This window comes from Erpetoichthys calabaricus, chromosome 3 (assembly GCF_900747795.2).
Source record: "Erpetoichthys calabaricus chromosome 3, fErpCal1.3, whole genome shotgun sequence".
Classification (NCBI taxonomy): Eukaryota; Metazoa; Chordata; class Cladistia; order Polypteriformes; family Polypteridae; genus Erpetoichthys; species Erpetoichthys calabaricus.
The window spans coordinates 24,054,113-24,080,569 of record NC_041396.2 but is presented as its reverse complement, the minus strand read 5'-3'; the positions used below and the strand labels follow the sequence as shown (position 1 = coordinate 24,080,569).

Below are 26,457 nucleotides of genomic sequence, written 5' to 3'. Positions count from 1 at the left end.
TTTGTATAAGGAAACTCCTTCCAAACAATAACCACCTTCCATTTCATTCTCCTCCTCCTCCTCCCTTCCTGCAACCCAAAGATGTCAAATTAAATGGTGAGTACAGTATGAAATTATTGTTTCTGGTAGGCTAGGCACTTTTTATAACTTTTTGGTTAGTACATTAGAAAAATATTGGTGTTTTGGTAAATTATGCACATTATACAACACTTTTTTATTATGCAAAGGTTAAGTAAGTGTTGCTGTGGGAGGTTCGGAACGCATTATGGGTATTTCCATTATTTCTTATGGGAAAAATAGTCTTGACTTACAACTAACTTGAGTTACAACCAGCCCTCGTGAACGAATTGAGTTCGTAAGTCAAGGGTCCACTGTAATTACAATTTTCTGTTTGACATTCAAATGGTAATACATACATACATACATATTTGAGAACGTTTTTGCTTTAAATAAACGAAATTGTGTGCACAAGTATTACATTACACACATTACTAAAGTCTCTTGCAACTTTTGACCCACTTCCACTTATTGAAAATGGTAATTTACCTGCATTGTTCGCTAAAATAAAATTATCATGGCAAATTTTTTTTTTTAATTCAACTTTACTTTTATAAAAATTGTTCAATATATTATTGATTTGATGTTGATGGTTCTTTAATGTACATAATATAAAAATTTAATCACTGTCTTGCAGTTTACTCTTCAAATATCCATTCCCATATCTGAGTATACGAAAAAGTCTAAGGGAGACCACTCCCAATTTTTGTTAGATATTTTTGATATGTTTAAATAAATAAATCTGACTTGGCACCTGTGTTCACATATGTTTGATCCAGCATCATGCAAAAATGCCTGCACATATTTTCATGAAAATTGGAGGCTATCTCAGGAATAGTCCATCTTAAAATGGCGTCTTGATGCCATCCTATTTTGGCTATCTTTGATTGAGGAAAAAGCTACGTGTGATGGTTGGGAATCCATCTCCCAATGCTAGATCAGGTACTTGGAAGGCAAGTATACTCATCATTACACCACACCTTGCACAGTTTCATTGTCATATGAGAAGCCATACCATACTGACTAGATGAAGTAATCATAACTCCACAGATGAGTCAAATCCTACGATGAATTAGTATTTCCCCACGTTAAATTTACAGCAAAACCTTTAAATAAAAACATGGCAATGTCAGATAACACAGCTAGTCTTTAATGTAGCATAGACTCTGCCAAGGACTAGTGCCATGCCCAGTCTTGCACCAGATGTTGCTGTCATAGGTCCTATCATAATACATTCCTGAAATGGATTAAGGTGGTTTGGAAATTTAATGTTACATTATGTAGAACTAGCTACATTATCAGTTGAAGTTAGGTACAAAAATTTAAATTAAAAAATATTTGATATTTGACATCTCTTGCCTTACTTGTATCATCAGTTTTCATCCTGTGCTTTTCTTTGGTATCTTCATGTGTCTTAAACCTGTGTTTCCTGGCACTTCTCTCGATGGTGTTCCCTTAAAGCCTGGTGCTCAGACTTCGAGGTGTGTTGCTCGTCTCTTGTCAACTTTTTGAGTACCATCAGCAGTAGACAGGCCCTGGCAACCTGCTGTGAAAATATCATTCACAACGTTAGAAATACTTCCAGTATTTGAAGACAACTCTCAGCGTTCGTCCTATGCCTTTCCTTGGTATCCTCACATGTGTCAACTTCTTTTGACCAGCGATTTGACTGAGCAAACCTGAGTGATCAGATCACAGCCAAGCTGACCAATCAGACTGCATGGAGGGACTGGACACATGCACAGACTTCAGCATTTTATTACATACAGTAGTTAGAAGATGAACTGTAACTCATTTGCCACAGTATTAAACTGATGGAAGGTTGTACCTTCTTCTATTTGACAGATGGAAGGATGTGTTTACAGTCTAAAATTGTGGGATGACTTTTATCTACATATTCTAAAATTGGTAAATGTATTACCGGTGTTCAAGAATAATCTTTATTGTTATGAAGGTGAATCCAGCAGGGGGTGCTAGCTCCCTTGTTGGAATAAGTTCTTTTGTAATTGCGGCATGTTACATAACTCGAAACTATATAGATATAATATTAAAAGGCGATACCCCTCCCTTAGTGATATGGCGGTAAGAAATCACATAGGAGAAATAACTTAGCTTTCTTTAATGACGATGTGCACGGCATAACAGACGAGAAAGTCATGACAAGACCATTACGGTTACCATAGGCGGAGTGGTGGCTCTGAGGTTAGGGATCTGCACTGGCAATCGGAAGGTTGCCAGTTTGAATCCTGCAAATGCCAACAGGGACTCTGCTCTGTTGGGCCCTTCAGTATGGCCCTTAACCTGCAATTGCTGAGCGCTTTGAGTACTGAGAAAAGCGCTATATAAATGCAAAGAATTATTATTATTATTACTGAAGTGGGAGCTCAATGTATACAGTCTGCCATTTTCGTCGCTGCGCTGGAAGGATTTTCAGGATCGGATGACGTTATGTCCCATCCGACCGTCGGCTTCAAAGGTGTGCCGGGCAATGTTCCAAGGTTTCATATCCTTTCTCCAAGTGTAGGCCCCACTTAGGTAAATCATGCCATTCCAAACAAGGAAAAGGAGATCCAATGTCATGCTGACTCTGTAACACAGAAATAGTACAATGCACATTTCATACTTGTCCCTTTCCTGTCTTCTAATGCTTGCCTAGCAGTTCTAAACGATGAGCCCCTGTGTTAGCTGTACATATGAGTGGATTTATAAAATATTTTTTGTACAGAGCACAGTGACATATTCAACATATATACTTATTACAGAAGGTCACATGTTAACGTAAATACGTAGTACAGATGACTTGAATATCATCGAAAATCTATGGGATGATTTGAAGCAGACTGTCCATGCTCGGCAGCCATCAAATTGAACTGAACTGGAGAGATTTTTGTATGGAAGAATGGTCAACAATACCTCCATCCAGAATCCAGACACTCATCAAAGGCTACAGGAGGACAGCGTCTAGAGGCTGTCATATTTACAAAAGGAGGCTCAACTAAGTATTGATGTCATATCTCTGTTGGGTGCCCAAATCTATGTACCTGTCTAATTTTGTTATGATGCATATTGCATATTTTCTGTTAATCCAGTAAACTTAATATCACTACTCAAATACTACTGTTTCCATAAGGCCTGTCAGATATTAAAAAGAAGTTGCTACTTTGAAAGCTCAGCCAATGATAAACAAAAATCCAAAGAATTAAGAAGGGTTCCGAAACTTTTTCATATGACTGTAGATATGAAGGCACTATATGATAGATAGATAGATAGATAGATAGATAGATAGATAGATAGATAGATAGATAGATAGATAGATAGATAGATAGATAGATAGATAGATAGATAGATAGATAGATAGATAGATAGATGGCACTTTATTTGTCCTAAAAGGGACATTTTGTTTTTACGGAAGCTCAACATAGAAATAAATATTATAACATACAACAATAACCACCCTCAAACACACTCTAGAATCTATATATATAAAATCCCTATGTGCGCCCAGGTGTCCGTGTGTGTGTGTCTTCTGGTGAGGTGCGCATGCGCAGGGCACGGTGCGATGCACGATATTACTGTCAGAGAAAGTTAGAGGCGTTTTACAGAAATACAAACCAGTATTACTGCGAGAGGAAATTAAAGGTACACAATACAGTGACACATATTACAGCCACATACAAGCCAGTATTACTGTCAGAGGAGATTAAAGGCATATTACCGACGTGCACGCCTGTATTACCACCAGAGAAAATTAAAGGTATATTATGGACGTACAAGCCAGCGGACGTACAAGACGGTATCCTTCAATAAGGGTGCACACAAAAAGGCGAGCCTCAAAAGGGTGACCTCAATTGGGCACAGCGAATAAAGGCGCGCGTAAATAAAGATCTGCACCTTTGTTGGTCTTCACATATTCCAGAGCCATTTGAACTCAATTATCTACGAACGCCTTTATTCGCCGCACTCAATTGAGGTCGCCCTTTTGAAGCTCCCCTTTTTGTGCGCGCCCTTATTGAATAGAGCCGTACAAGACAGTATTACTGTCACAAAAAATTAAAGACACACAATACATGGCGGCAGCCCACGAAGAACGGTCAGCTCAGCAAGTAAACATCAACAAAAGAAAGGCTGAAAGAAAGAAAAATACGACCAACAAAAAGAATGGGGTCAAAGTCCCTTGCCATTTAATATAGACTGTTCCTACTAATGTTTATGCACTACTGTTCTAGCGCCTGTTATTGTAACGGGCTAAATGACTAGTTACAAATAAAAGGAAACATTCAACTTGGCCAAACACAATAAGATTTGTCCCAGTGAAGCATTATGTAGTGGTATTAAGGAGCTCCATTAGTGTTTCTTGATACTCTTCTGCTGAATAATTTGTGTCTGAAAGTCCTCAGTGTTACTGTGTCAGAGGGAAGTTGTGCAGCATTGTTAGAAACATCTAAATGATTTCCAGGTGATGAGCATCTCATCCTTTGAGCAACCTCACCTTGCATCGCATCTCTTAAGACGGCTACTGTACCTTTGACCTCAGAGGTTCTGAATTCTGCCTCGTTTCTTGGATAGACATATAGATTCACCATCTGATCACTGCAGGATTTTTTCTTTTCCTGGAAAGATATATTGCTTCACCTTGTGAGGTGTGAGAGTCTATATCTTTCTTTATATAATTAAAATTACAAGAAACAGTTTTACATAACAGGCGATCCATGAAATTGAGGTGAGAAGGTGCCCAAAGAGCTACTATCTACTGCTGTATTTGAAATAATGTGTCTATAGTTCTCTGTGAGAAGAAAATCTCATCATGCACTTCTCTTCTCTGTGATCTGCACCTACAGTATTTAATTGATTAAAGCACCTCAGTCAGCCAGACCAGATATTGCACAAGAAGCTACCAGGACTGAGTCTTGGACCAAGCAACCCAAAAAAAAAAAAGGAGAAGTATAAATACATATCACAAAATAAAAAGAACTTGAACTTGAAAGCTCTGTCTCTAGCTACTCCATTGCCCTGTAATTAGCCCGTGGCCTCACGTCTCAGGATACGTCTACACTGCTATGCTTTTGTTTAAAAACGCAGACACTATTCTATGTTTAACCCTTCCACCCACTCTATTCCTACACTTTTAACCACAGAAAATTAAGACTTTTTAAAATGCTATCACACAAATGTTGAAAATGCTAGCTCAGCTCTGCGATGCGGGTGGCTGAAAAGGCAGAGTTTTGAGAACGCACTCTGATTGGTTCATACTTATTACATTGCCCTTCCCTGATTGGATCCTACTCATTACCTGGTCTCATTGCCTGATTGGTTATCCTTAACAGAAGAAAACCATATTCCAACATAGCGAACACAGAGGAGTTGTTTTCCACGGTGCTTGTTATGTTGCTTACCTGTATGCTTCTAAATTGCATTTTGTACAGTTTGAATGCTGCATACATGCACAAGAGGCACATAATTTACCAGTCGTTACAGTTTTGAAATAAAATTTAATTTTATTTAAATTAAATTTAATTTCATGCAGCTAAATTCTACTTCACTAAAAGTCTTTGATCGGAAAACACCCCAGTACTCAGATGTTCCTAGGAAATGAAAGACATACCACTGTTATCTTTATTGTTGAAAGGAAAGTCAATTATTATGCAGACTGAGAGGGGTTCCCAAACGTTTTCATATGACTGTATAAACGGGCCCTTAGGGTCGGTATGCAGTAACATGAAGGGACGATGATGGAAAGTAAAAGTGGGGAGTGTTATCCCACTAGTATTTCCTTTACATGTATCTTCTGACGCTACCATTCTTTTCATATTTGAGCAACATCTGGAGAGTGTTTCACTGCAAGGTCCATATCACTGCTGTGATGGCTCTAGCTTTGTGTTTGGCACATTCTGAGGTTTGCACCATGATGTACGGATGCTCGTACAGATCAGTCTTTTAACTCCAGCTTCTCTCAGAGGAAAGGCAAGCCACAGGCCTGCAGCACAGGACGCCACCCCATAATGTGCACCTGGCTGCTTGAATCTTAGTTAGTGTGTGGATCTTCATGACTGCAAATAAAAAAAAAAAAAAAAAAAAGCCAGATGAAAATGGTCATAAAAATGAATTTAAAAGACCTGGGCGGAGTGGTTGGGGATTTGCACCGGTAATTGTAAGGTTGCTGTTTTGAATCCCGTAAACGCCAAAAGTGTCTCTACTCTGTTGGCCCCTTGAGCAAGGCCCTTAATCTGCAATTGCTCCGTCCTGGGTGTGACGTTAATCTGCATCCAGCCCTGCATGTATCCCCTCCAACCTGCAGGGAGAAAACCTAGAGGTTTGTGGCAGAATTGGCACTCCAGCCACCATAAAAAAACTCACGCTGTTCCACTCCATCTGAACTAGTGTGGTGCTGAGGTGTCACCCATTGCATGGTTGCACGCGGGTCCTAATCTGGGATCCTGAGTTGGTTTGTCATGTGGTGGGTGTGGCGATGCGCTGTATCAGCGTGTGTTTCTAACCCCTCTCCTCTCTACAGGTCACAATCCTCTGACACAACCCCTGAGTGTTTAATAACGAATACAATACTTTATGTGAACATGTAAAATTACAGAAAGGTGACTTAAAGCAATCTGCCAAAGTAACTATCCTAGGTGGCACTTCTGAAAATAGCAAAATGGAGCCATAATCACGCATGACAACAAGCATGACACTTCTGATTTGCTGTCAATGCCTCACTTGTCACAACACGTTACCAGGTGTCTCCAGATGTTTTCTTTCACACTTTCTGATTGTAGTGACATAACATGATTATGACACATAGAAGACATTGCAGACATTTTTCTGCCAAGAGAAAAAAGCTTTAACATAAAAGATGTTCTTAAAGACTAATTATCTCTACTCGAATCCAGCCTTCATGCTGCATTAATTTATATAATGAGAAATGCATATGCCTTTTGTCCATTTGTTTCTACTCTTATTCTTGTTCTAATTCATCCATTGATTTATTAACATAACATGCATCTCATTGTGACACGCACTTAATTCAGAGTCACAGAGGCAGAAGTCTATCCTGGCAGCATTGGGGACAAGGCAGACAGAAATCCTCATTACTATAGTGGTAGAGTATTTACAGACACAGGAATAATAATCTTTAAGATTCATTCTGTAGCTAATGATAATAAAATAATTCACTACATTTATACAGCACTTTACATAGGCAGTGGGGTTCCACTTCAGTCACCAACAATGCATAGTATCCACCTGGAAGGCTGCCATTTTTGCAGCAGTGCGCTCACCACACATCAGCTATTAGGTGGTGAAAGGGTGAGAGAGAAATTTAAACATTAAAATATCAGAACAATCTGGACAAGAACAGGCCATTCAACTCAGCAAGGCTTGCCAGTCCTATCCACTTAATTCTTCTAAAATAACATCAAGTCTAGTTTTGAAAGTCCTTAAAGTCCTAGTGTCTACTTAGTCATTTATGTCTATGTTTCTCTGTGTAAAGAATAACTTACTCATGTTTGTGTGACATTTACCCTTAACAAGTTTCCAACTGTGTCCCCGTGTTCTTGATGAACTCATTTTAAAATAAAAATCTCAATCTGCTGGACTAATTCCCTTCACAATTTTAAACACTTCATTCATGTCTCATTTTAATCTTCTTTTACTTAAACTGTAAAGGCTCAGCTCTTTTACTCTCTCCTCATAACTCATTCCCTGTAGTCCTCTAATCAGCCTAGTTGCTCTTCTCTGGACCTTTTCTAGTGCTGCTATGTCCTTTTTGTAGTCCTGGAGACCGAAACTGCACCCAGTACCCCAGATGAGGCCTCACCAGTGTGTTATAAAGCTTGAGCAGAACCTCCTTGGACTTGTACTCCACACATCATATAACCTGACATTCTGTTTGCCTTCTTAATGGCTTCTGAACACTGTCTGGCAGTTGGTGGTGCTGAGTCCACTGTGACTCTTAACTCCTTCTCATAAGGTGTTACTATCAATTTTCAGGTCATGTTGTGGGGTCTGGCAGCTGTGGGGCATCTGTTGGTGAAGAAAAATTCACAGATCTTGACTTTGCTGATGATGCTGTGATCTTCACGGAGTCAATAGAGGCTCTGATCGGGGCTCTCGAGAGACTGAGTGAGGGGTCTGAGTGTCTGGGCTTGTGAGGGTCCTGATACAAACCAAGATCCAGGCCTTTAATGACCTCTTGGGCACAGCCATCAGCAGTGTGTCTGTCTACGGAGAGAGTGTCGACCTCGTTGAGAGGTTTACTTAACTTGGCAGTGACATTCATGTCTCTGGTGACTCTTCCTATGAAGTCAGTAGACGGATTAGGAGAGCATGGGGGGGGGGGTCATGGGGTCACTGGAAAGGGGTGTGTGGCGCTCCCAATATCTATGCAAAAGGACGAAGCTCCAAGTCTTTAGAGTCCTGGTGCTTCCTGTCTTGCTATATGGTTGGGAGACATGGACACTACTCAGTGCTTAAGCTTAAGTGAAAAACATACTAAGTACAGTGAACCCTTAACTTATGAACTCAATTCGTTCTCGAGGGCTGGTTGTAACTCAAGTTGGTTGTAAGTCAAGACTATTTTTCCCATAAGAAATAATGGAAATACCCATAATGCGTTCCGAACCTCCCACAGCAACACTTACTTAACCTTTTCATAATAAAAAAGGGTTGTATAATGTGCATAATTTACCAAAAACACCAATCATTTATCTAATGCACTAACCGAAAAGTTATAAAAAGTGCCTAGCCAACCAAAAACAACAATTTCATACTGTACTCACTATTTAAGTTGACATCATTGGCTTGCAAGAAGGGAGGAGGAGGAGAATGAATTGGAAAGTGGTTATTGTTTGGAAGGAGAACCCCCTTCCATAAGAACATCAGGATTCTGGCTCGACGGTGTCCCTTCTGTCCTTGGGAGAGGCTGTAGCCCACTAGGACCTGCTTCTGGCTCACTAGGTCTCAAACTTTTCAGAAATAAAAACTAGTTGTGACTTACTAATTTGAGTAACACCTTTAGCAACACTAGCTTCCTTATACAAATCTTCTCTTTGTAAAATTGTTGAGATGGTGGATTTCGACATGCTGTACATATTAGCGAGATCGGTCACACGAACGCCGCTCTCATATTTCTACGCAATTTCCTTCTTCGTTTCGATTGTGATCACTTTCTTTATCTTCATTACCTTCTCTTCCTTCCTTAGCTTCTTTTCTAGCTTTTTGGTGGCCATTTTGATAGCAATTATCAAAATAAATTATGTAAATCACTGCACTCACTGAAATTACGTCCACAAACACATGTATTTGGTCTCTGACTGACGCTTACGAACGCTCTCGGCTGTTTGTTTACAATCGCACAAGTGGATACACGTGACTGCATTCGGGTCGTAACGCAAGATGTTGGTCGTAATTCAAAACAAAAATTTTGGTCGTAAACCAAGTTGTTCGCATGTCAGGCTGGTCATTTATCAAGGGTCGACTGGAATTGCAACACAAATACCAACGTAATCAGTTTTAACGTGAAAAGATGGCGACAAAAGAAGAGAAGAAGAGGGACGCTAGGGTGGAGAAAAGAAGAGCTGTTCAGGAAGCAGCAAACACATCAACCTCTGAGCAAACGAATGCTAAATGTACAGAGAAAGAGGATGAAAACTATAAGTCAAGTGTATTCACTGCATGTTATTGTGCAGTGTGCCGTTACTGGTATTACATATTACGATTTGGATTTGTTCAGAAAGACTTTCAATTTCATTAAAAATCAAAAAGTGAAATTTGTAGAAGTATTCCGGTCTTTTTGTTGTGACACTCTGCTGTATACTGTGTTCAGGTGCCTCCTGTTTGCTTTAATTCTTCTTGAGATGTGTCGAGAACTTGATTGGAGTCCATCTGTGGAAAACTGAGCTGATTGGACATCATTTAGAAAGGCACGCATGTACAGTGACAGTATAAAAACCAAGTCATGAAGTCAGAGGAACTCTCGAATTGTGATGAGGCATAGATCAGAGCCAGTGGGTACAAACTTTTTCTAAAGCTTTAAGTCTTCCGTAGATACGTGGAATAAGCTATCAAGTAGTGTGGTAAACGGGAGAGCTTTAGGGACTTTCAACACTCAACTTGATGTTAGTTTAGAAGAATTAAGTGAATAGGACTAGTGAGCTTTGTTGGGCTGAATGGCCTGTTCTCATCTCGATTGTTCTAATGTCTCCTCACATGCATCCTGGTAGGGTAACCCCACATTACATGCACAAAAAACAGCGAGAAAGTGCTTTCCTTTCCTCTCTTACACTTGCTTGCTTCATGCCAGCCGACAAATTCAGCTATTCAAAACTATCATGACAAATGAGCAAAGGGATGAGATAGAGCGAGGCTGATTGTCCAATGCAGAAAGCAACCACATAAATAACACAGAAAACAGTGTGACAGATGCAGATGAAAATTATAATAATGGCAAAGAGAGATGAATATGCAGGAAGTAATAAAATTGACACTGTTAGTGTACCATCACAACTTACCAGTGCTTACAATACTAACTTAGTGCCCTCATTTAGAATTCATATCTCTGGTGACTCTTCCTATGAAGTCAGTACACAGATTGGGAGTGCATGGTGGGGTCATGAGGTTGCCGGAAAGGGGTGTGTGGCGCTCCCAATATCTATGCAAAAGGATGAAGCTCCAAGTCTTTAGAGTCCTGGTGCTTCCTGTCTTGCTATATGGTTACGAGACATGGACACTATTCAGTGACTTGAGATGAAGACTGGACTCCTTTGGTACTGTATTTCTCTGGAAAATCCTTGGGTACCGTTGGCTTGACTTTGTGTTGCTCATGGAGCCTCGAATCGCCTGCATTGTGAGGGAGTGACACTTACAGCACTATGGCCATGTAGCGCGATTCCGGCTCACAGGATCCTCATTGTTCAGGACCCATAGTAGCTGGACCAGGTCAAGGGGACACCCACGTAACACCTGGCTGCGGCAGATAGATGGTCATTTCTGGAGGCTGGGACTGGGCCGTGTGTCTGCCTGGTGGGATGCCAACCGGGATCGCGAGCCATTTCGATGAGTGCTGGATGCGGTATTTACCAGTGCATGCTTCCCAACTTGACTTGATCTGCACTCGGTACAAAATCAGATGCTTCCTCAAACGTCATAACAGTTCTTATCAGTCAAATCCTTGGAATCTGTGTGCCTTTTGCACTTCTTGTGCATTGATGTGGCTTGGGGGTACAAAAGTCTTGCATTGCCACTGCTTGTGTCTTTTGCTTCCAGGATATAATAATAATAATAATAATAATGATAATAATAGTAATAATAATTCATTACATTTATATAGCGCTTTTCTCAGTTATGCTCTGGAAATCATAACAGTGAACTGGAATAGCCGTGATTGATGATGAATGGAAGGACAAATATTAGTTCACATTCTGATTTCTGTATAATTTAATTATTTGCTTGTTTAAGTCAAGTGTTTTCTTTTTATGTTGAATTACATTTGCATTGGTTTCTTAGGCTATGGCCCAGAAGGAGGATATGGAAGAGAGGATCACCACTTTAGAGAAGCGGTACCTGGCGGCACAGAGGGAGACCACGTCAATTCATGAATTGAACGACAAGCTGGAGAACGAGCTGGCAAACAAGGAGTCACTCTACCGACAGGTGAGATCTGGCCGCTGTCCTGTATGTGGTGGTTTGTATTCTAGAAACAGAAGTGTTGACCATGTCAGTCTACTGAAACTGAGTTTATATAGCTCCTTTCACAACAAACCCCTTTACAGTTCGATCTACAAAGCAAAAAAGAAATTTCATATCAAATTGTGATATGAAAACCTTATACTTGCACATTAAAACATTAAATAAGTCAAAATTGATCCATCCATCTATCCAGTATGTATTTGCTTAGCTATATTTCAAAACTTGTATGGGATTCCCTTTCTTTTTTAAAATATGTTTAACCGTGTTTGCTGAGTTAGTTCAAAATCATTCACATGCCGTTACCAGAAAGGCATTCCAGCAGTAGGATGAGTTGTTGAACAACAACAACATAAAACTCCATAGTTCAAGTGTCTTTGTTTTATAAGGATTTAGTGAAATTCAAAGCAAACAGTTCACACAAAATAAAAAAATTTGGACGTGAATGTCAGTAGGCTTTGCACCCTAGAAACCAAGTTACCCAAACTATTCCATAATATTTCAATCATTATTTATCGTTCTGACGCTGATCTTTCTGATCATAAAATAGGTCATTATGATAGCAACTGACAAGAAGAATTCATAATTAATTACAGAATTGCAATATTTGAGGGTTCCTCTAAGAGTAGGGGTCTCCAACTCCGGTCCTGGAGGACCACCGTGGATAGAGGTTTTCATTCTAACCCTTTTTTTAATGAGTGCCCTGTTTGTGCTGCTAATTAACTCTTGTGAATTAATTTTAATGGACTTGTTTCTTAAGATTTGTTCCCCTGAATTTATTCATTTCTTTCCTTAAATGACACCCAAACAGAAATAAAATGTGAAGGAGCCAACAGAAGACCAACTAAGTCAGGGCTTCAAACTCCAACCAATTTCACTCCAACCAACTACTTAATGAGGTGCCGATTCTTGTCATTAATTAAACTCGTTCTTTAAGTTCGTGGCTTGTCGCTGCTCTCGTGGTGCATTAGCAGACATTTCCGATATTGTTGATTTTCTCTTTTTTAAGAGCTCTGTTAAAATGTTTTGGGGACCTGAGCAGATCGGCATTCCTGAGACCTTCACCTTTCTTTATTTTCAGATATTGTGTGATGGACACCAGTTGTTTTGGCTCATTTTGTATCTCATTATTGTTTGGCTGCTAATTAAAGAAAAAGAAAAAATTAAGGGGTCTGAGTCTTCAAGAGCAAGTCAAGTTAAAATGAGTGCGAAAGAAGTGAATTAGCAGCAAAAACAGGGCACTCATTAAGAAAAGGGTTGGAATGAAAACCTGCAGACACTGGGGCCCTCCAGGACCGGAGCTGGCGACCCAGTTTTTGGCTCAAAAACTGATCAGCACATCATCATCTCGTAACAGGCTTAAGGTTCGAGTTTGGTATTTTTCCATCCGGCTATATTAGCTCTACACCATCCTCAAGAAACTGTGACACACACACACACACACACACACATCATCAAGATATCAACGTTTTCGGTATCAGGGGACCCTAAAACGTTGAGATCTCTCAAAAACCGGAGATCATAATTTTTAACGAATCTGAAACTTTCGTTCCCCACCAATAGATGACAGGTTATGGTGGTTGAGGCCGCAAAGTAAAAAGTTAATAATATTTGCAAAAAAGGGAGAAAGGAGAAACGTCTTATCTATGGTATTTTGCTTGAGGATTAGGTATTTAGGTTACATTTCTTAAGGTTTTGAAAGGTTACCTCATTCACCACAAATATGTGTGTAATGGTCAGAAAACTCTATGGCAGGGGTGTCCAACTCTGGTCCTGGTGGGCCGCAGAGACTGTAGGTTTTCAGTCTAACACTTTTCCTAATCAGTGAACAATTTTCACTGCCAATTAACTCCTTTTTCCCTTCATTTTAATCACCCTGTTTTTAAGGATTCAGTCCTCTGAATTGACTTGGCGGCACGGTGACGCAGTGGGTAGCGCTGCTGCCTCGCAGAAAGGAGACTCGGGTTCGCCTCCCGGGTCCTCCCTGCGTGGAGTTTGCATGTTCTCCCCGTGTCTGCGTGGGTTTCCTCCGGGGGCTCCGGTTTCCTCCTACAGTCCAAAGACATGCAGGTTAGGTGGATTGGCGATTCTCAATTGGCCCTAGTGTGTGCTTGGTGTGTTCGTGTGTGTCCTGCGGTGGGTTGGCACCCTGCCTGGGATTGGTTCCTGCCTTGTGCCCTGTGTTGGCTGGGATTGGCTCCAGCAGACCCCCGTGACCCTGTGTTTGGATTCAGGGGGTTGGATAATGGATGGATGGATGGATGAATTGACTTGTTTCTTCATTAAATGGCAGCCAAATAGAAATGAGGTGTGAAACGAGCCAACAAATGACCAGCTAAGTCGGGTCTTCACACTCCAGCCCATTTCACTCTTTCTTAATGAGAAGCCAATTCTTGCTGTTAATTAAAACCGTTATTGAATATCATGACCTGTTGGTGCTCTCATTCTGCCACAGCAGACTGTTGATTTTCTAATTTTTTTTAAGACCATCGTCAAGATGTTCTGGTAACCTGAGCAGGCTAACATGACCGAAACCTTCACCTTTCTTTATCACCTTTAAAATGGTGATCAAAAATGTGTTACCATCCTAAAATGTGCAATTTACTACTCCAGTTGTAAATGATTTATATTTTGTATCTGAGGATGCAGGGAGGAGAGATGTTTTGGTGGAAGTCAGGAGTAAGATTGAATTTTGTCAGATGGAATGCAGAGAGTGTTTTATCTGAGGAAGGGGGTGCATTTTGGGAAGGGACAGATACAGTTTAAGGTAGCAGGGAGGACGGAGTTTCACCACAGGCAAGAATGATTTTTATTGGAGGACAGATGCCATTTTAGCAGAAGCAGGAGAGAGGGTTGGAGTTTTTTCAGCAGAGGGGTGGTATTTGGTTAGAGGTGGAAGGATGTCCTAAAATGAACAGCGTACAGTACCCTCCGTTATGTTTGGGACAAAGACACATTTTGGCAGAGCTTCAACCATCAAACATTATACCTGCACTAAAGAAGCAATGAATACCACCTGAGGAATCACAAACACGTGTGAAGCTAATTGTCCCAAACATTATGGTGCCCTGAAATGGGGGGGGACTGTGTAGAAAAAATGTTGTCATTTCTACGTGGGGTGACCTAAATGTATGCAAAAATCTTTAAAAGAAAGTCTGCAATGTGCACTTTAATCACATCTGAATTGTTTGATTTTTAAATTTAAACTGTGGAGCAGAACGGCAAATCAAGGAAATATGTGCCTTTGTCCTAAACATTATGGGGGGCACTGTATACCTGAATATTCAAATAACATGCAGCATGTTGCCACCATGAACTGTGACAAACTTCATTTCATGGAAAAGACCAGGATGACGTAATGTTGCTTAACACACAGAGATATAGCTGAGGAGCCAAGCTGCACAAATGTCTATTCTCTGTTGACTAGTGTTGCTCATGCAAGTTGGCATCTCCTCAGTTTCCATGTACAGTAATCCCCCGCTCTATTGCGGTTCAGCTATCGTGCCTCCGCTAAAATTCAATAAGTACATCCTACCTGTAGTGTACTTTGCAGCCAAATCATAACAAAGCATATGGTTTTCAGCAGACAAAGAGTTTTGCGTTACAGCACCCTGATGATTTCTTACAAAGCTCGTTATTGGCTGAAAGGCGACACAACCAATCAGAGCGGATTTTATTCTCTTGGGCTCTGATTAGCTGCTGCTAACGTGGTGTAATCTTGCAAGAACAGCAAGCGTGGGTCCCCGACGAATCGCGTATCGCGTACCTTGCTTGTAGTCCGAGTTTTGTGAGCAAACTTTTGTGAGCTTTTCGTTTGTTTTAAGCCCTACGATGGCTCCCAAGCGTCCTGCATCTTGTAAGCCTTCTGGTAGCAGTGAGCCTAAGTGCCAGAGGAAGACCTTGATCATTGTAATAGGTGCTATATAACGCCCGACCCAGCACAGACTGACGCAGAGGCACGTGTTAAATCCATCCATCCATCCATTTCCCAACCCGCTGAATCCGAACACAGGGTCACGGAGGTCTGCTGGAGCCAATCCCAGCCAACACAGGGCACAAGGCAGGAACCAATCCCAGGCAGGGTGCCAACCCACCGCAGGACACACACAAACACACCCACACACCAAGCACACACTAGGGCCAATTGAGAATCGCCAATCCACCTAACCTGCAAGTCTTTGGACTGTGGGAGGAAACCGGAGCGCCCGGAGGAAACCCACGCAGACACGGGGAGAACATGCAAACTCCACGCAGGGAGGACCCGGGAAGCAAACCCAGGTCCACAGGTCTCCCAACTGCGAGGCAACAGCGCTACCCACTGCGCCACCATGCCGCCCACGTGTTAAATCACACAGGCTTATTATTTTTCTCTTCGGCCGTGGGGCACGCCTTCCCCGTGTCCCACAGGCCCAATACAGTCCCAAAGCACTTAAATACAATACCAACAACACTCTTCCTCTAGCACCACCACCACCACTCCTCTTCCTCTTCCTCCTCCCCCCCCCCCCCCCCCCCCCCCCCCCCAGGTAACCTCGTCCTCTTCCTCCTGATTCTGGCTGTCGAATGGTGATGGCTGGCCCCTTTTATAGCCCACCCGGAATTGTTGCAGGTGCTTGACCACCTGGTCCCAGTTGCACTTCCAGCTGGGCTGTTGATTCCAAGTAGCACCCCCTACCAGCCACCCCAGCTCCCAACCAGGCTGTGGAGGACTCCTGTCACATGGAGCCATGCGGGAGGTTGGGGAAACACCGTCGGCTATGGAGGCTGCCACCAAGTGTCCCGGGGGAGGTATTAAGCTGCCCATGGTTACTCCCCTGGAACATACGCAGCAGGGGCGTCCCGGCCACCCATCACACCATACAGGAGAAGGTAAAACTTATAATGATTATTATTATGTTACTCATATCTGTAGCCCGACATCCGTGTATCATATGTGTATCTAAGTGTGTTTTAATAAGTTTACATGTGTTTAAAGCATGTGGGAGGGGTATTTTAAGGCTTAAACTATAAAAAAAATGTGGTCTTTCTATATCGCGGATTTTCACCTATCGTGGGTGGGTCTGGAACGTAACTTCCGCAATAGGCGGGGGATCACTGTACCATTTTTTATTTGCTAATAGTTAAAGAACTTCTTACCTAAACTTCATTCTGCACTGGAGTATTCAGCGACGCTGTGAAGATGTGCTGCTTAGTCCTAGGTGGCCAGTGTGAGTGAGTGTGTGCCATGTGGCACTGGCACACCATTCTGGAATGACACTTCAGTACTGTCGGAATACTCTCTGGCTCCACAGATCTCTATTGTACAATAAATGGGTTTAGGAAATAGATGGAGAGATATGAACATGAATTTAATAGTGAAAAACTTAAAAGGCATATTTGAAATATTACTTTTTAAGATAGATGGTCATAAGTGATTATTTTGAGTTTTATTTAGAACTAATTTTAAACTTAACCATTCTCTTGTGCAGAGTGAGGAAAAGTGTCGGCAGATTCAGGAATTGTTGGAGCTGGCAGAACAGAAACTGCAACAGACGATCCGCAAAGCAGAAACCCTCCCCGAGGTGGAAGCAGAGCTGGCACAGAGAGTTGCTGCCCTGACCAAGGTGAGCGTCACCATAATGGACAAGGCCTCCAATTTCTCTGAACGCTACATTGGACTCAAGGGGGTCACGTCTCATCTAAACCAGTAATGTAACGCGTATTCAATTTTTAAATATTTATTTTTACACATTGAAGGGAATGAATGATGTGGTGTGTTGAAAATTGGGAAACCTGTTTTGTCCATTTCATAATTTAATTGCTTAGAACATTTCGTTTTAGGCTCTGTGAATTTTCATACACGAGTTTCAATTTTATTACTTTGTTCCAGAAAGGTTTTATTTGTTTTGTTTAAATTTTAACTGCATCACATCACCACATTGAAAGCCCCTAATTGTCTGCTTGCTAGGGCCTTTCCTTCCTTATACAATCTGATAAATTTCAATGCAGCGAGGTGTGCTACTTTGTCCAAAAAATGGATTCAGCCAATTCAGAAATTAATCTTATTTTCAGTAGTTCGGTGCTGACTCTTTCTTTTGTTCTTTTTTGACTTGGTCTTCATCTTGTGGTTCTGGCTCTAAGTTGTTTGGTAGAATTTCAGTGAATGATTCCTTAAAGTTCTCAACTAGCAATGCCTACAGTTACCCCCTCTGACTTTGAACAACAAATTGTAGTTCTCGGAAAAGTTTACCTCTAGTTTATTCCAACTTTCCAATCTTTTGTTTTATTTCTGAAAGAAATGCAAATTTCCTTGTTAATTGTTTTTAACGTCTGAGAAGTGCTCTCGAACGCATAATGCCAATGTCATAACAATACAGGTACTCCCCAGGTTACGGACACCCGACCTACAACATACGAACGCATGCGCCTCAGTAACTGCCGCTCCGTCATTTTCGGCCTGGGGACGCTGCAAGTGGTGGCTGGATGGAGGCTGGAGGGGGTTGATTTTGCTGCTCATGCAGTGTAGTGTCCATCGGGCGACTCCCAGCGGTACGGACACCCGACCTACAACATACGAACGCATGCTCCTCAGTAACTTCCGCTCCATCATCTTCAGCCCGGGGACGCTGCAAGCGATGGCTGGATAGATGCTGGAGGGGGTTGATTTTGCTGCTCATGCAGTGTAGTGTCCATCGGGCGACTCCCAGCGGCACGGACACCCGACCTACAACATACGAATGCATGCGCCTCAGTAACTTTCGCTCCATCATCTTCAGCCCGGGGACGCTGCAAGCGATGGCTGGATGGAGGCTAGAGGGGGTTGATTTCGTTGCTCGTGCAGTGTAGTGTCCATCGGGCGACTCCCAGCGGCACGGACACCCGACCTACAACATACGAACGCATGCGCCTCAGTAACTTTCGCTCCATCATCTTCAGCCCGGGGACGCTGCAAGTGGTGGCTGGATGGAGGCTAGAGGGGGTTGATTTCACTGCTCATGCAGTGTAGTGTCCATCGGGCGACTCCCGGCAGCAAGCGGTTTCACTGCCCGCCCCCCGCTGCAAGTGGTGACCCTGTTGTGGCTGAACGGAGGCCATTGAGGGTGAATGGGGAGGCAGGGGGGTACTGCCTGTACATGTATACTCACATTTGGAGTTATTTTGAGTTATTTTTATATTGGAAAACCTATTAAAAGGGTCTTTGCTCTGATTCCATTAGATTTTAAAAAGTATATTTTTATTCTCATTATGTGTTTATGCGATATGGGAATTGAGTCACGTGACCATGGCAGTAGTGTCCGTAACTTCAGGGGATGTTATACTATAAATATGGCAGCAGTTCTGTGTTGTGACATCCCTCAGTTGGATAATAAAAATGTTCTTCAAACAAGTAGGCCTAGAGTTTAGTTCCGCTCAATTTTTTTAAATCCCAACTTTGGTCTCGACTTCTGATTCTTGTTTTGCCCCGTCTGCCCAGTTCTCTTGTCTTTCTGGTTATGATTGCTTTATTTTTTCACTGTGATTCAGGATTGCATTTCCATCTCCTGTTCCTTTTATGCTCTGCCAATAATCCTTGGAGACAAAGTCTAATTACAAACAGAGGGATCATGACTGACATCAAGATGTCTGAAGTGGGCACCGACATTAATCATCTCATGGAAGAAAAAGCTGCAATAAAAGAGAAGACGTCTAGTCTTGCCACTTCTGTGCAGCATGTGTCCAGTAATCATAGAAGATGAATTCTCAGTACAGCCTGTAGTCAGCCCAGGGTAGTGGGTTTGGGAAAAACAATGGGAGGTGGGCGTCCAAGCTTTGCATCGTTCAGGCCAGTTCACTTTTTTGCCACTAGCTTAAGATGGTGGCCAAGAGGTTAATAGTGCTGGGTTTAAAGCCTTACCTGGTTATTAGTTGTGTGGATTTTTCTTATTTTCTCCACCTGGATGCTTTTTTTTTTCAGGAAGTTTGGCTTTTCTTTCACACCAAACATGTCGTTGATATATTAAATGACAACTTTAAGTTTGAGTGTACAGTACATGCCCTGGGAGTAATTCCGGATCAAATGTAAGTCTCTGAAACTAGGGATTGTAAATTCCGGCAACTCCCATCGGTGACCACCATGGAACCCAACAATGCTGCCCCACGGAACTACAGGTCCCAGCATGCCCTGCAGGTATCTGTGTGGGGATCTGAACCCAGGGAGGCTGCCTTTTAGCATATTGGGGAAGAAAACATTCAGCCGCAGACCTTCCATTGCACTGGCCTCCTTCTCGGGTAAGGATCTCTGCTCAGTCCTGGTCAGGATGCCAGCCTATGCAAACCGTCCATTACAATGTATACATACAGTATGACTGTTAACTTAACCTAGTGCAGCATGACGATCTCAATTAAAGTCTTTAAAGCCTACATCATACTGGGAATTTAAAATATGTTTTATCTCTGTAACTATATATATATTGTTAAGACTGGACGCTGTATAAGCGCCCCACTCAACACAGACTGGACACGAGCGGCACATGTAAAACAAATAAAACTATTTATTTTCCTTCCCCTGTGGGCGCATGTCTTCCCTGTGACCCACAGGCAATACAAAGTCCCAAAAAACAGCATACAAGTAATGCAAAAGCACTTTCTCATCCTCCTTGGCACCACCACTCCTCCCAAGTAACCTTGTCCTCCTCCATCTGACTCTGGCTGCTGCGTGGTGGTCGCTGGCTCCATTTATAGTTCACCCGGAAGTGCTCCAGGTGTTTGATCACCAAGTTCCAGCTGCACTTCCGGGTGTGATGCATATGGTGCCCACACGGGCTCAGGAGTTCCAAATACAGCACCCCCTGGCGGTACCTGTGGGACCGAACAGGGCTGCACCCAACTCCAATTCCCAGGGAACCCTGTGGGAAACCGAGGGACTGCTCCACCCCAGGTTGGCATCTACCATCCAGGGGCAGGTATTGTAGTGTCCAGGGCGCTCCCCCTGAATATAGTGTGCAGGGGCGTACCCTCTGGGCATGGACGCCAGCCACCTGCCACTATATACTGTATATATATAATATATACTGTATCTATATATATCATGGCTGGGCAAGTTAACACATTATTATCGCATTAACACATTCATTAGTTAACATTGACAATTATTTTATCACTCATTAACACAGTTTTTGTTATTATTATTATTTTGAAAGCCTCAGTCTCGCTAGTGATCCATAGTGATCATCCATCCATCCATTTTCCAACCCGCTGAATCTGAACACAGGGTCACGGGGATCTGTTGGAGCCAATCCCAGCCAACACAGGGCACAAGGCAGGAACCAATCCTGGGCAGGGTGCCAACCCACCGCAGGACACACACAAACATCAAGCACACACTAGGGCCAATTTAGAATCGCCAATCCACCTAACCTGCATGTCTTTGGACTGTGGGAGGAAACCGGAGCGCCCGGGAAGCAAACCCAGGTCCCCAGGTCTCCCAACTGTGAGGCAGCAGCGCTACCCACTGCGCCACCGTGCCGCCCTCCATAGTGATCAGTGATCTTCTTGTTACAGCGCTTTTTGATACACTTTTGCTAGCTTTATTGATTTGACCTCAATTCCCTGCACATGCATGAGTAGCGAAGAACAAACAGCTTCTAAAGTGGCAAGTGGAGAGATACCAAAATGAACGCTCAAAGCAAAATAATCCATGGATGACTTTTTTCGTATTATCGCTGAATAGGACTCTGATTTGTCGGATGCATGTGATCTGGAGATGAAGATCGAAAACAAAAGTGAGGTACCAGCATTAGCTGATCGGTCCCCATCTGATCGTGGTGCTGAACACGTTTTTTGCGGCTGAAGCACCGATGGCAACGTTCACCTGAGAGGAAAGACATGTATAATGACAGGAGGTACAAACCATATTGTGTCTCACTGCAGCTGCCACCCCCGCGCACCTGTCTCACAAAGACAGCCAGCCCACCGTGCATATCTGCTGGCCGTCAAGCCGCCGCAAACTGCAAACAGGCACCGACAACAGGCAGCAACAGGCATTTTATGTTGATTTATGTGTGAAACCATTGCTTTGTGCGTTTTTCAGAAAACTGAGGTTTTTGGAAAAAATATTAGCCCTCAAATAGTTGCTACTGAACATACGACTGTTTATGCTGCTCCCTAATAAAAGAAAATGTTTCTGCTGGTATCTGTTCAGATTAAAAAGAAAACAGATTTAGAAATGTTAACTTGCTGTTGCTCAGAAGGTGCCTGTTATAATGTTGTGATCGGGGCTCTGGACTCTGAGGGTGACTTGTTTTTCTATAACAAACTAGAGAAAACATTAATGCCCTGGCAGTGACAAATAGCTTTGGTTTTATATTTGATTTGATTACATGAATGTTTAAGTTGAGATTTACAAGAAATATTTTAACTGCTACTATGTAAAGGGAATACTGCTGTTAAAAAGCACCTTATTTGTTTAAAGTGTTTGCAAATCAAATACACGCAATACACTACTTTTGAGGTCATTATTCAATTTTGTACATAACAATCGTGATTGAAAATTTTAATCGTTGTCCATCACTCATATATATATATATATATATATATATATATATATATATATATATATATATATATATATATATATATATATGTATAATTTTTTTTTTAATCAGGCAGAAGAGAGACATGGCAGCTTTGAGGAACGATTGCGGCAGCTGGAAGGGCAGCTTGAAGAGAAAAATCAAGAACTAGGACGCGTAAGTCATTGGCCATGTTGCCCATTTAATAAGACATTCAAGGACATTGTCATTAACTTTGGACAATTAATGAACTGATGTCAGGTTTTCAAAGAAGAACAGTTATTGTCAATTAACAGCTGTGTTTAGTTTTTCATTAAAGAATGCCTTGAACACTGTCTGGAGGAAAACTGATGGATACCTTTGAGGGGCTGATATTCTGTTCCTTGTGTAGGCTGTTAATGAAGTAGTCTTGGTTGGATAATGTAAAGTCTCAATTCCCTAAATGATCTGGAGTGGGACATATTTGTTCAATTAGGAAAACATTTGGATATTCTACTCAGAACACTGAAAGCAGAAATTGTAAGTGCAATGTCTTGGGGTTAGATACAGTGTATTTTGAGGGGCTGACATTCTGTTTCTTGTTTAGGCTGTTAGTGAAGTAGTCTTGGTTGGATAATGTACAGTTTAAGGGTAAACACCCTCATAAATCTTAAGAAATTCACCTACTGAGCCATGGCAGATTGGCCTGCAATTTATTTCTGGGATAAAAATAAGAAAATTTGAAAAGCAGCAATAATCTGAATGCACATTCAGATCCAACTCCACATAATACAAAACAGCAGCATCATGTCGACAGATGACAGAGCATAGCAAACACAAAGAAGTAATTTGTTTGGTGAAACAGTTCTTTAAGGCTATATGGCATTCAGTCATTCAGAAAATGTGCTACTTCTCTTAGTCTCAGATTTAAATTGCCAAGTACTGCATTGATTAAATATGATGCAAAATTCTTTTGTGAAAAGAAAGTGAAGGTCTGAGAAATATTGATTTTCTATGGCCCACAAAGTATTTTGATTATTAACTCATTGAGAAAAAAAAATCAATTTTAGTAAAGACTGGTGTGGTAGAATGAGAAAAAGTGAAGTGAAAATGGTGGCCTTTCCTGGACTGCCCAAGACCCCTAAATTAGCTAGTGTGACAAATAGAGGCACTGTCGACCCCTTGAACCCTTAGACGAGACGTCGGACACCAGATAAAAGTCCAAATATTGAATTTATTATAATAATACAGCAATCCCTCCTCCATCGCGGGGGTTGCGTTCCAGAACCCCCCGCGAAAGGTGAAAATCCACGAAGTAAAAACCATATTTTCATATGGTTATTTTTATATATTTTAAGCCCTTATAAACTTTCCCACACTATTATAAACATTTCCCGCACAATTATACAACATAAACCCTTTGTATTCTCTTAGATATTAGGTAAGATTCGTTGAAATTATGTATGTAAATACAGTTTATATACAGTAAAACTTAAATATTATTTTAAAGATATCGAGCGTCTCCGATATCACATATGTTACAGCCATTACGACAGACAGGCCACCAGCAATAAATACGTACAATGCAAGAAAAATTGTATACAGTAAAATGTGTGTACAGTGACACTAAACTATGTACATGTAATAAGTACTGTACGTAGATAATTAATTATGGTTACTCACCAACAATGACACGACAACTTGTCCGATAACGATGAGTTTAATTTTACTGCACAGCAAAGGAGAGCGTTACAGCTCTTCTAAAGGAGCCTCTTCAGGCGACTGTTTAGCACCGCCGTTGTTCTTCTTCCATCAGTCTTCAGTCCAAATCCCTAAAGCAGATTCCATCCAGACTACTGCCTTATCACGTCCACTTGCAACTCGCTTTGCACCCTGGTTAAAGGACACTGCGGCCGTAGATCTTATAAGCTCTCCTTCTCAGGGGTGGGGTTTGATTAGTCTTCAAATTTGTTGGGTTATAAATTGATCTGTTTGTATGGAATGATTACAATGAAAATTAATAAAATAAAAATATAAAAAAAAAAAAAAAGACAATGAAGAATGTTACAGAGAGGGCATGAAAGGAGCTTGACAGTACTTGATGTCATCGTTTGTTCATAAAACAACTAAATGTCATTATCTTTTGCTGTCTTAGGCACGCCAGAGAGAGAAGATGAATGAGGAACACAACAAGCGGCTTTCAGACACCGTCGACCGGCTCCTCACCGAGTCCAACGAAAGGCTACAACTTCACCTGAAGGAGCGAATGGCTGCTCTAGAGGAGAAGGTCTGATTCTTCATGGCTCTAAATCGTTAAAAAATAAATGAAAAAGACAATGATGAGAGTCCAAGAACAGGGTGTGTTTCCTTCAGCCATTGCAGTCATCCCCATCGTGAAGTCAAACTGAACAAAAAATGCTTCCCAAAACTGAAACTTAATGTAATCAAATAAAATGTAAATATTTTAATCAATACATCAATACATTGGTAGTGAACCAAATTAATGATAATTCAATAATAGTATGGTACTAATTGATTTAGGAAACAAATTCCAAAAGAGCAAAATACAACAAAATACTATGTTACAGAGGTTAAACACTTAAAGACAAATGTATAAAAAATATAGTAGGCCTACAAATAATTGAAAGGACTCCTGGCAAACAAACTAAAAACAATTAATTAAACTCTTAAAGAAAATGATAATGAAGAATACTAGAAAATAATCAAAAAAATGACTTTTTAAATTCTGGCAATGGGCAAAAAGTTAATGAAGTCCAACGTCGCTTTAAAACAAACAACATGCTAAATTTGTTAAAATAAAGTTGGATGAATGGATCTGCGGTGGGCTGGCGCCCTGCCTGGGGTTTCTTTCCTGCCTTGCGCCCTGTGTTAGCATTACTATGTTATTTTAAATGTGCTATATAAATAAATTAACATTGAATTAAAAACTTTAAAAATTGTAAAAAACGAATTCTACATATGTAAATAAATAAACCAGAAATGATTCAAGATACACTTCTAAATAAAGAAGAAAAATTAAGAAAATAAAAAATCACTTCACTGACATCCAGAACCAGCATAAAAGAGATTAACAAGTCTCAGGAAAAGCAGAGCAAACTGAAGCTAACTAATGTCACTTCAACATGTACTGGTAGACAGGGGTCTTTATGTCCCTTTGGTGAATACACCCCTGTTGGTATCAGAACCTGACATCCACACAGCAATGAAATTCCCTACCATTTTGTGTCAACATTAAGCAAAACAGTTTACAAGTATCAGAAAACAGGAAAGGGGAAAAAAAAAGTAAAACGACATGGATGAAAAGGTGGGCCACCGTTTCATCACTGCTGAGGGACCACCCTCTCTCTGTCTTTATAATTCACATGGAGTATGTCTGTCAGAGATTTATTGTTTGCTGCAGAGTTAGCATTATTATTATAAGTACTGCTTTCATGTTTCTGCTTTATGGTTATTTTTGCCTTGTCTTTGGATTTACGACTTTGGATTATGCACTGCCCTTGTAAGCTACAATACCCTTCTGCCTGATTTTTGCCTTTTTTATCCTGTTTGTTCATCCTTTGCCTTTCATTTATAAAGGTTGCATTTTGTAATTCAATTCCTGTAGAATAATCTTTTTGATATTAACATGTTCACTCTTTCTAATCATCCATGAACATTATTTTTCAGAATGCTCTGATTCAAGATTTGGAAAACACGCAAAAGCAGTTGGAGGAATATCATCTCACCAAGGTAATGAAGAATATTTTTGTATTTTGCAGTTCACGTTGAAGATCTACTGGTGCTTCGTTATAAACAGGTTTAAAAAGACATTTCCTTCTACATCTGCATCTCAGTTCTATAACTGCCTTATATCATAACAAATTTCATTAATTTTTAAAATCTTATACAGGAAACTCCTTCACACTTGGTCATGTTTTAGAATTGAAGATTTGCTTCTCCCACCTTCAATCACTGGTCAGTAATCCTGTCTTCAGTTCAACAGTTCGACCCTCTGTGAAGGGGCCTCCTGTTTGCGTCCTACTTTAATTTTCAAGAGGTTATTATTAGTAGTAGAAAAAATACATGTGTTTTGCGTTTTGTGTGTATACGGCTTGACATGTGGATTACACGACACAAATAACGAGAGAATTTTTTTCAAAGAAGCTTTAAATAACCTTGTAGTTGTCCACTGCTAGTCAACATAGGTTTCTGCTCT

The 26,457-nt window shown here is 41.1% G+C and overlaps 1 protein-coding gene across 6 annotated transcripts in view; it reads left to right on the top strand.

Moving 5' to 3' along the window:
* ppfia4 (PTPRF interacting protein alpha 4) overlaps window positions 1–26,457 on the top strand; it is a 505,408-nt gene that overhangs the window by 345,151 nt on the left and 133,800 nt on the right. For all 6 annotated transcript variants that reach the window (XM_051924406.1, XM_051924405.1, XM_051924404.1 and 3 more), the window contains 5 exons: window positions 11,554–11,700; window positions 17,202–17,336; window positions 22,356–22,439; window positions 24,397–24,528; window positions 25,929–25,991. In XM_051924406.1, coding sequence (XP_051780366.1) covers window positions 11,554–11,700; window positions 17,202–17,336; window positions 22,356–22,439; window positions 24,397–24,528; window positions 25,929–25,991 — 561 coding nt within the window. The remainder of the gene's footprint in view (window positions 1–11,553; window positions 11,701–17,201; window positions 17,337–22,355; window positions 22,440–24,396; window positions 24,529–25,928; window positions 25,992–26,457) is intronic.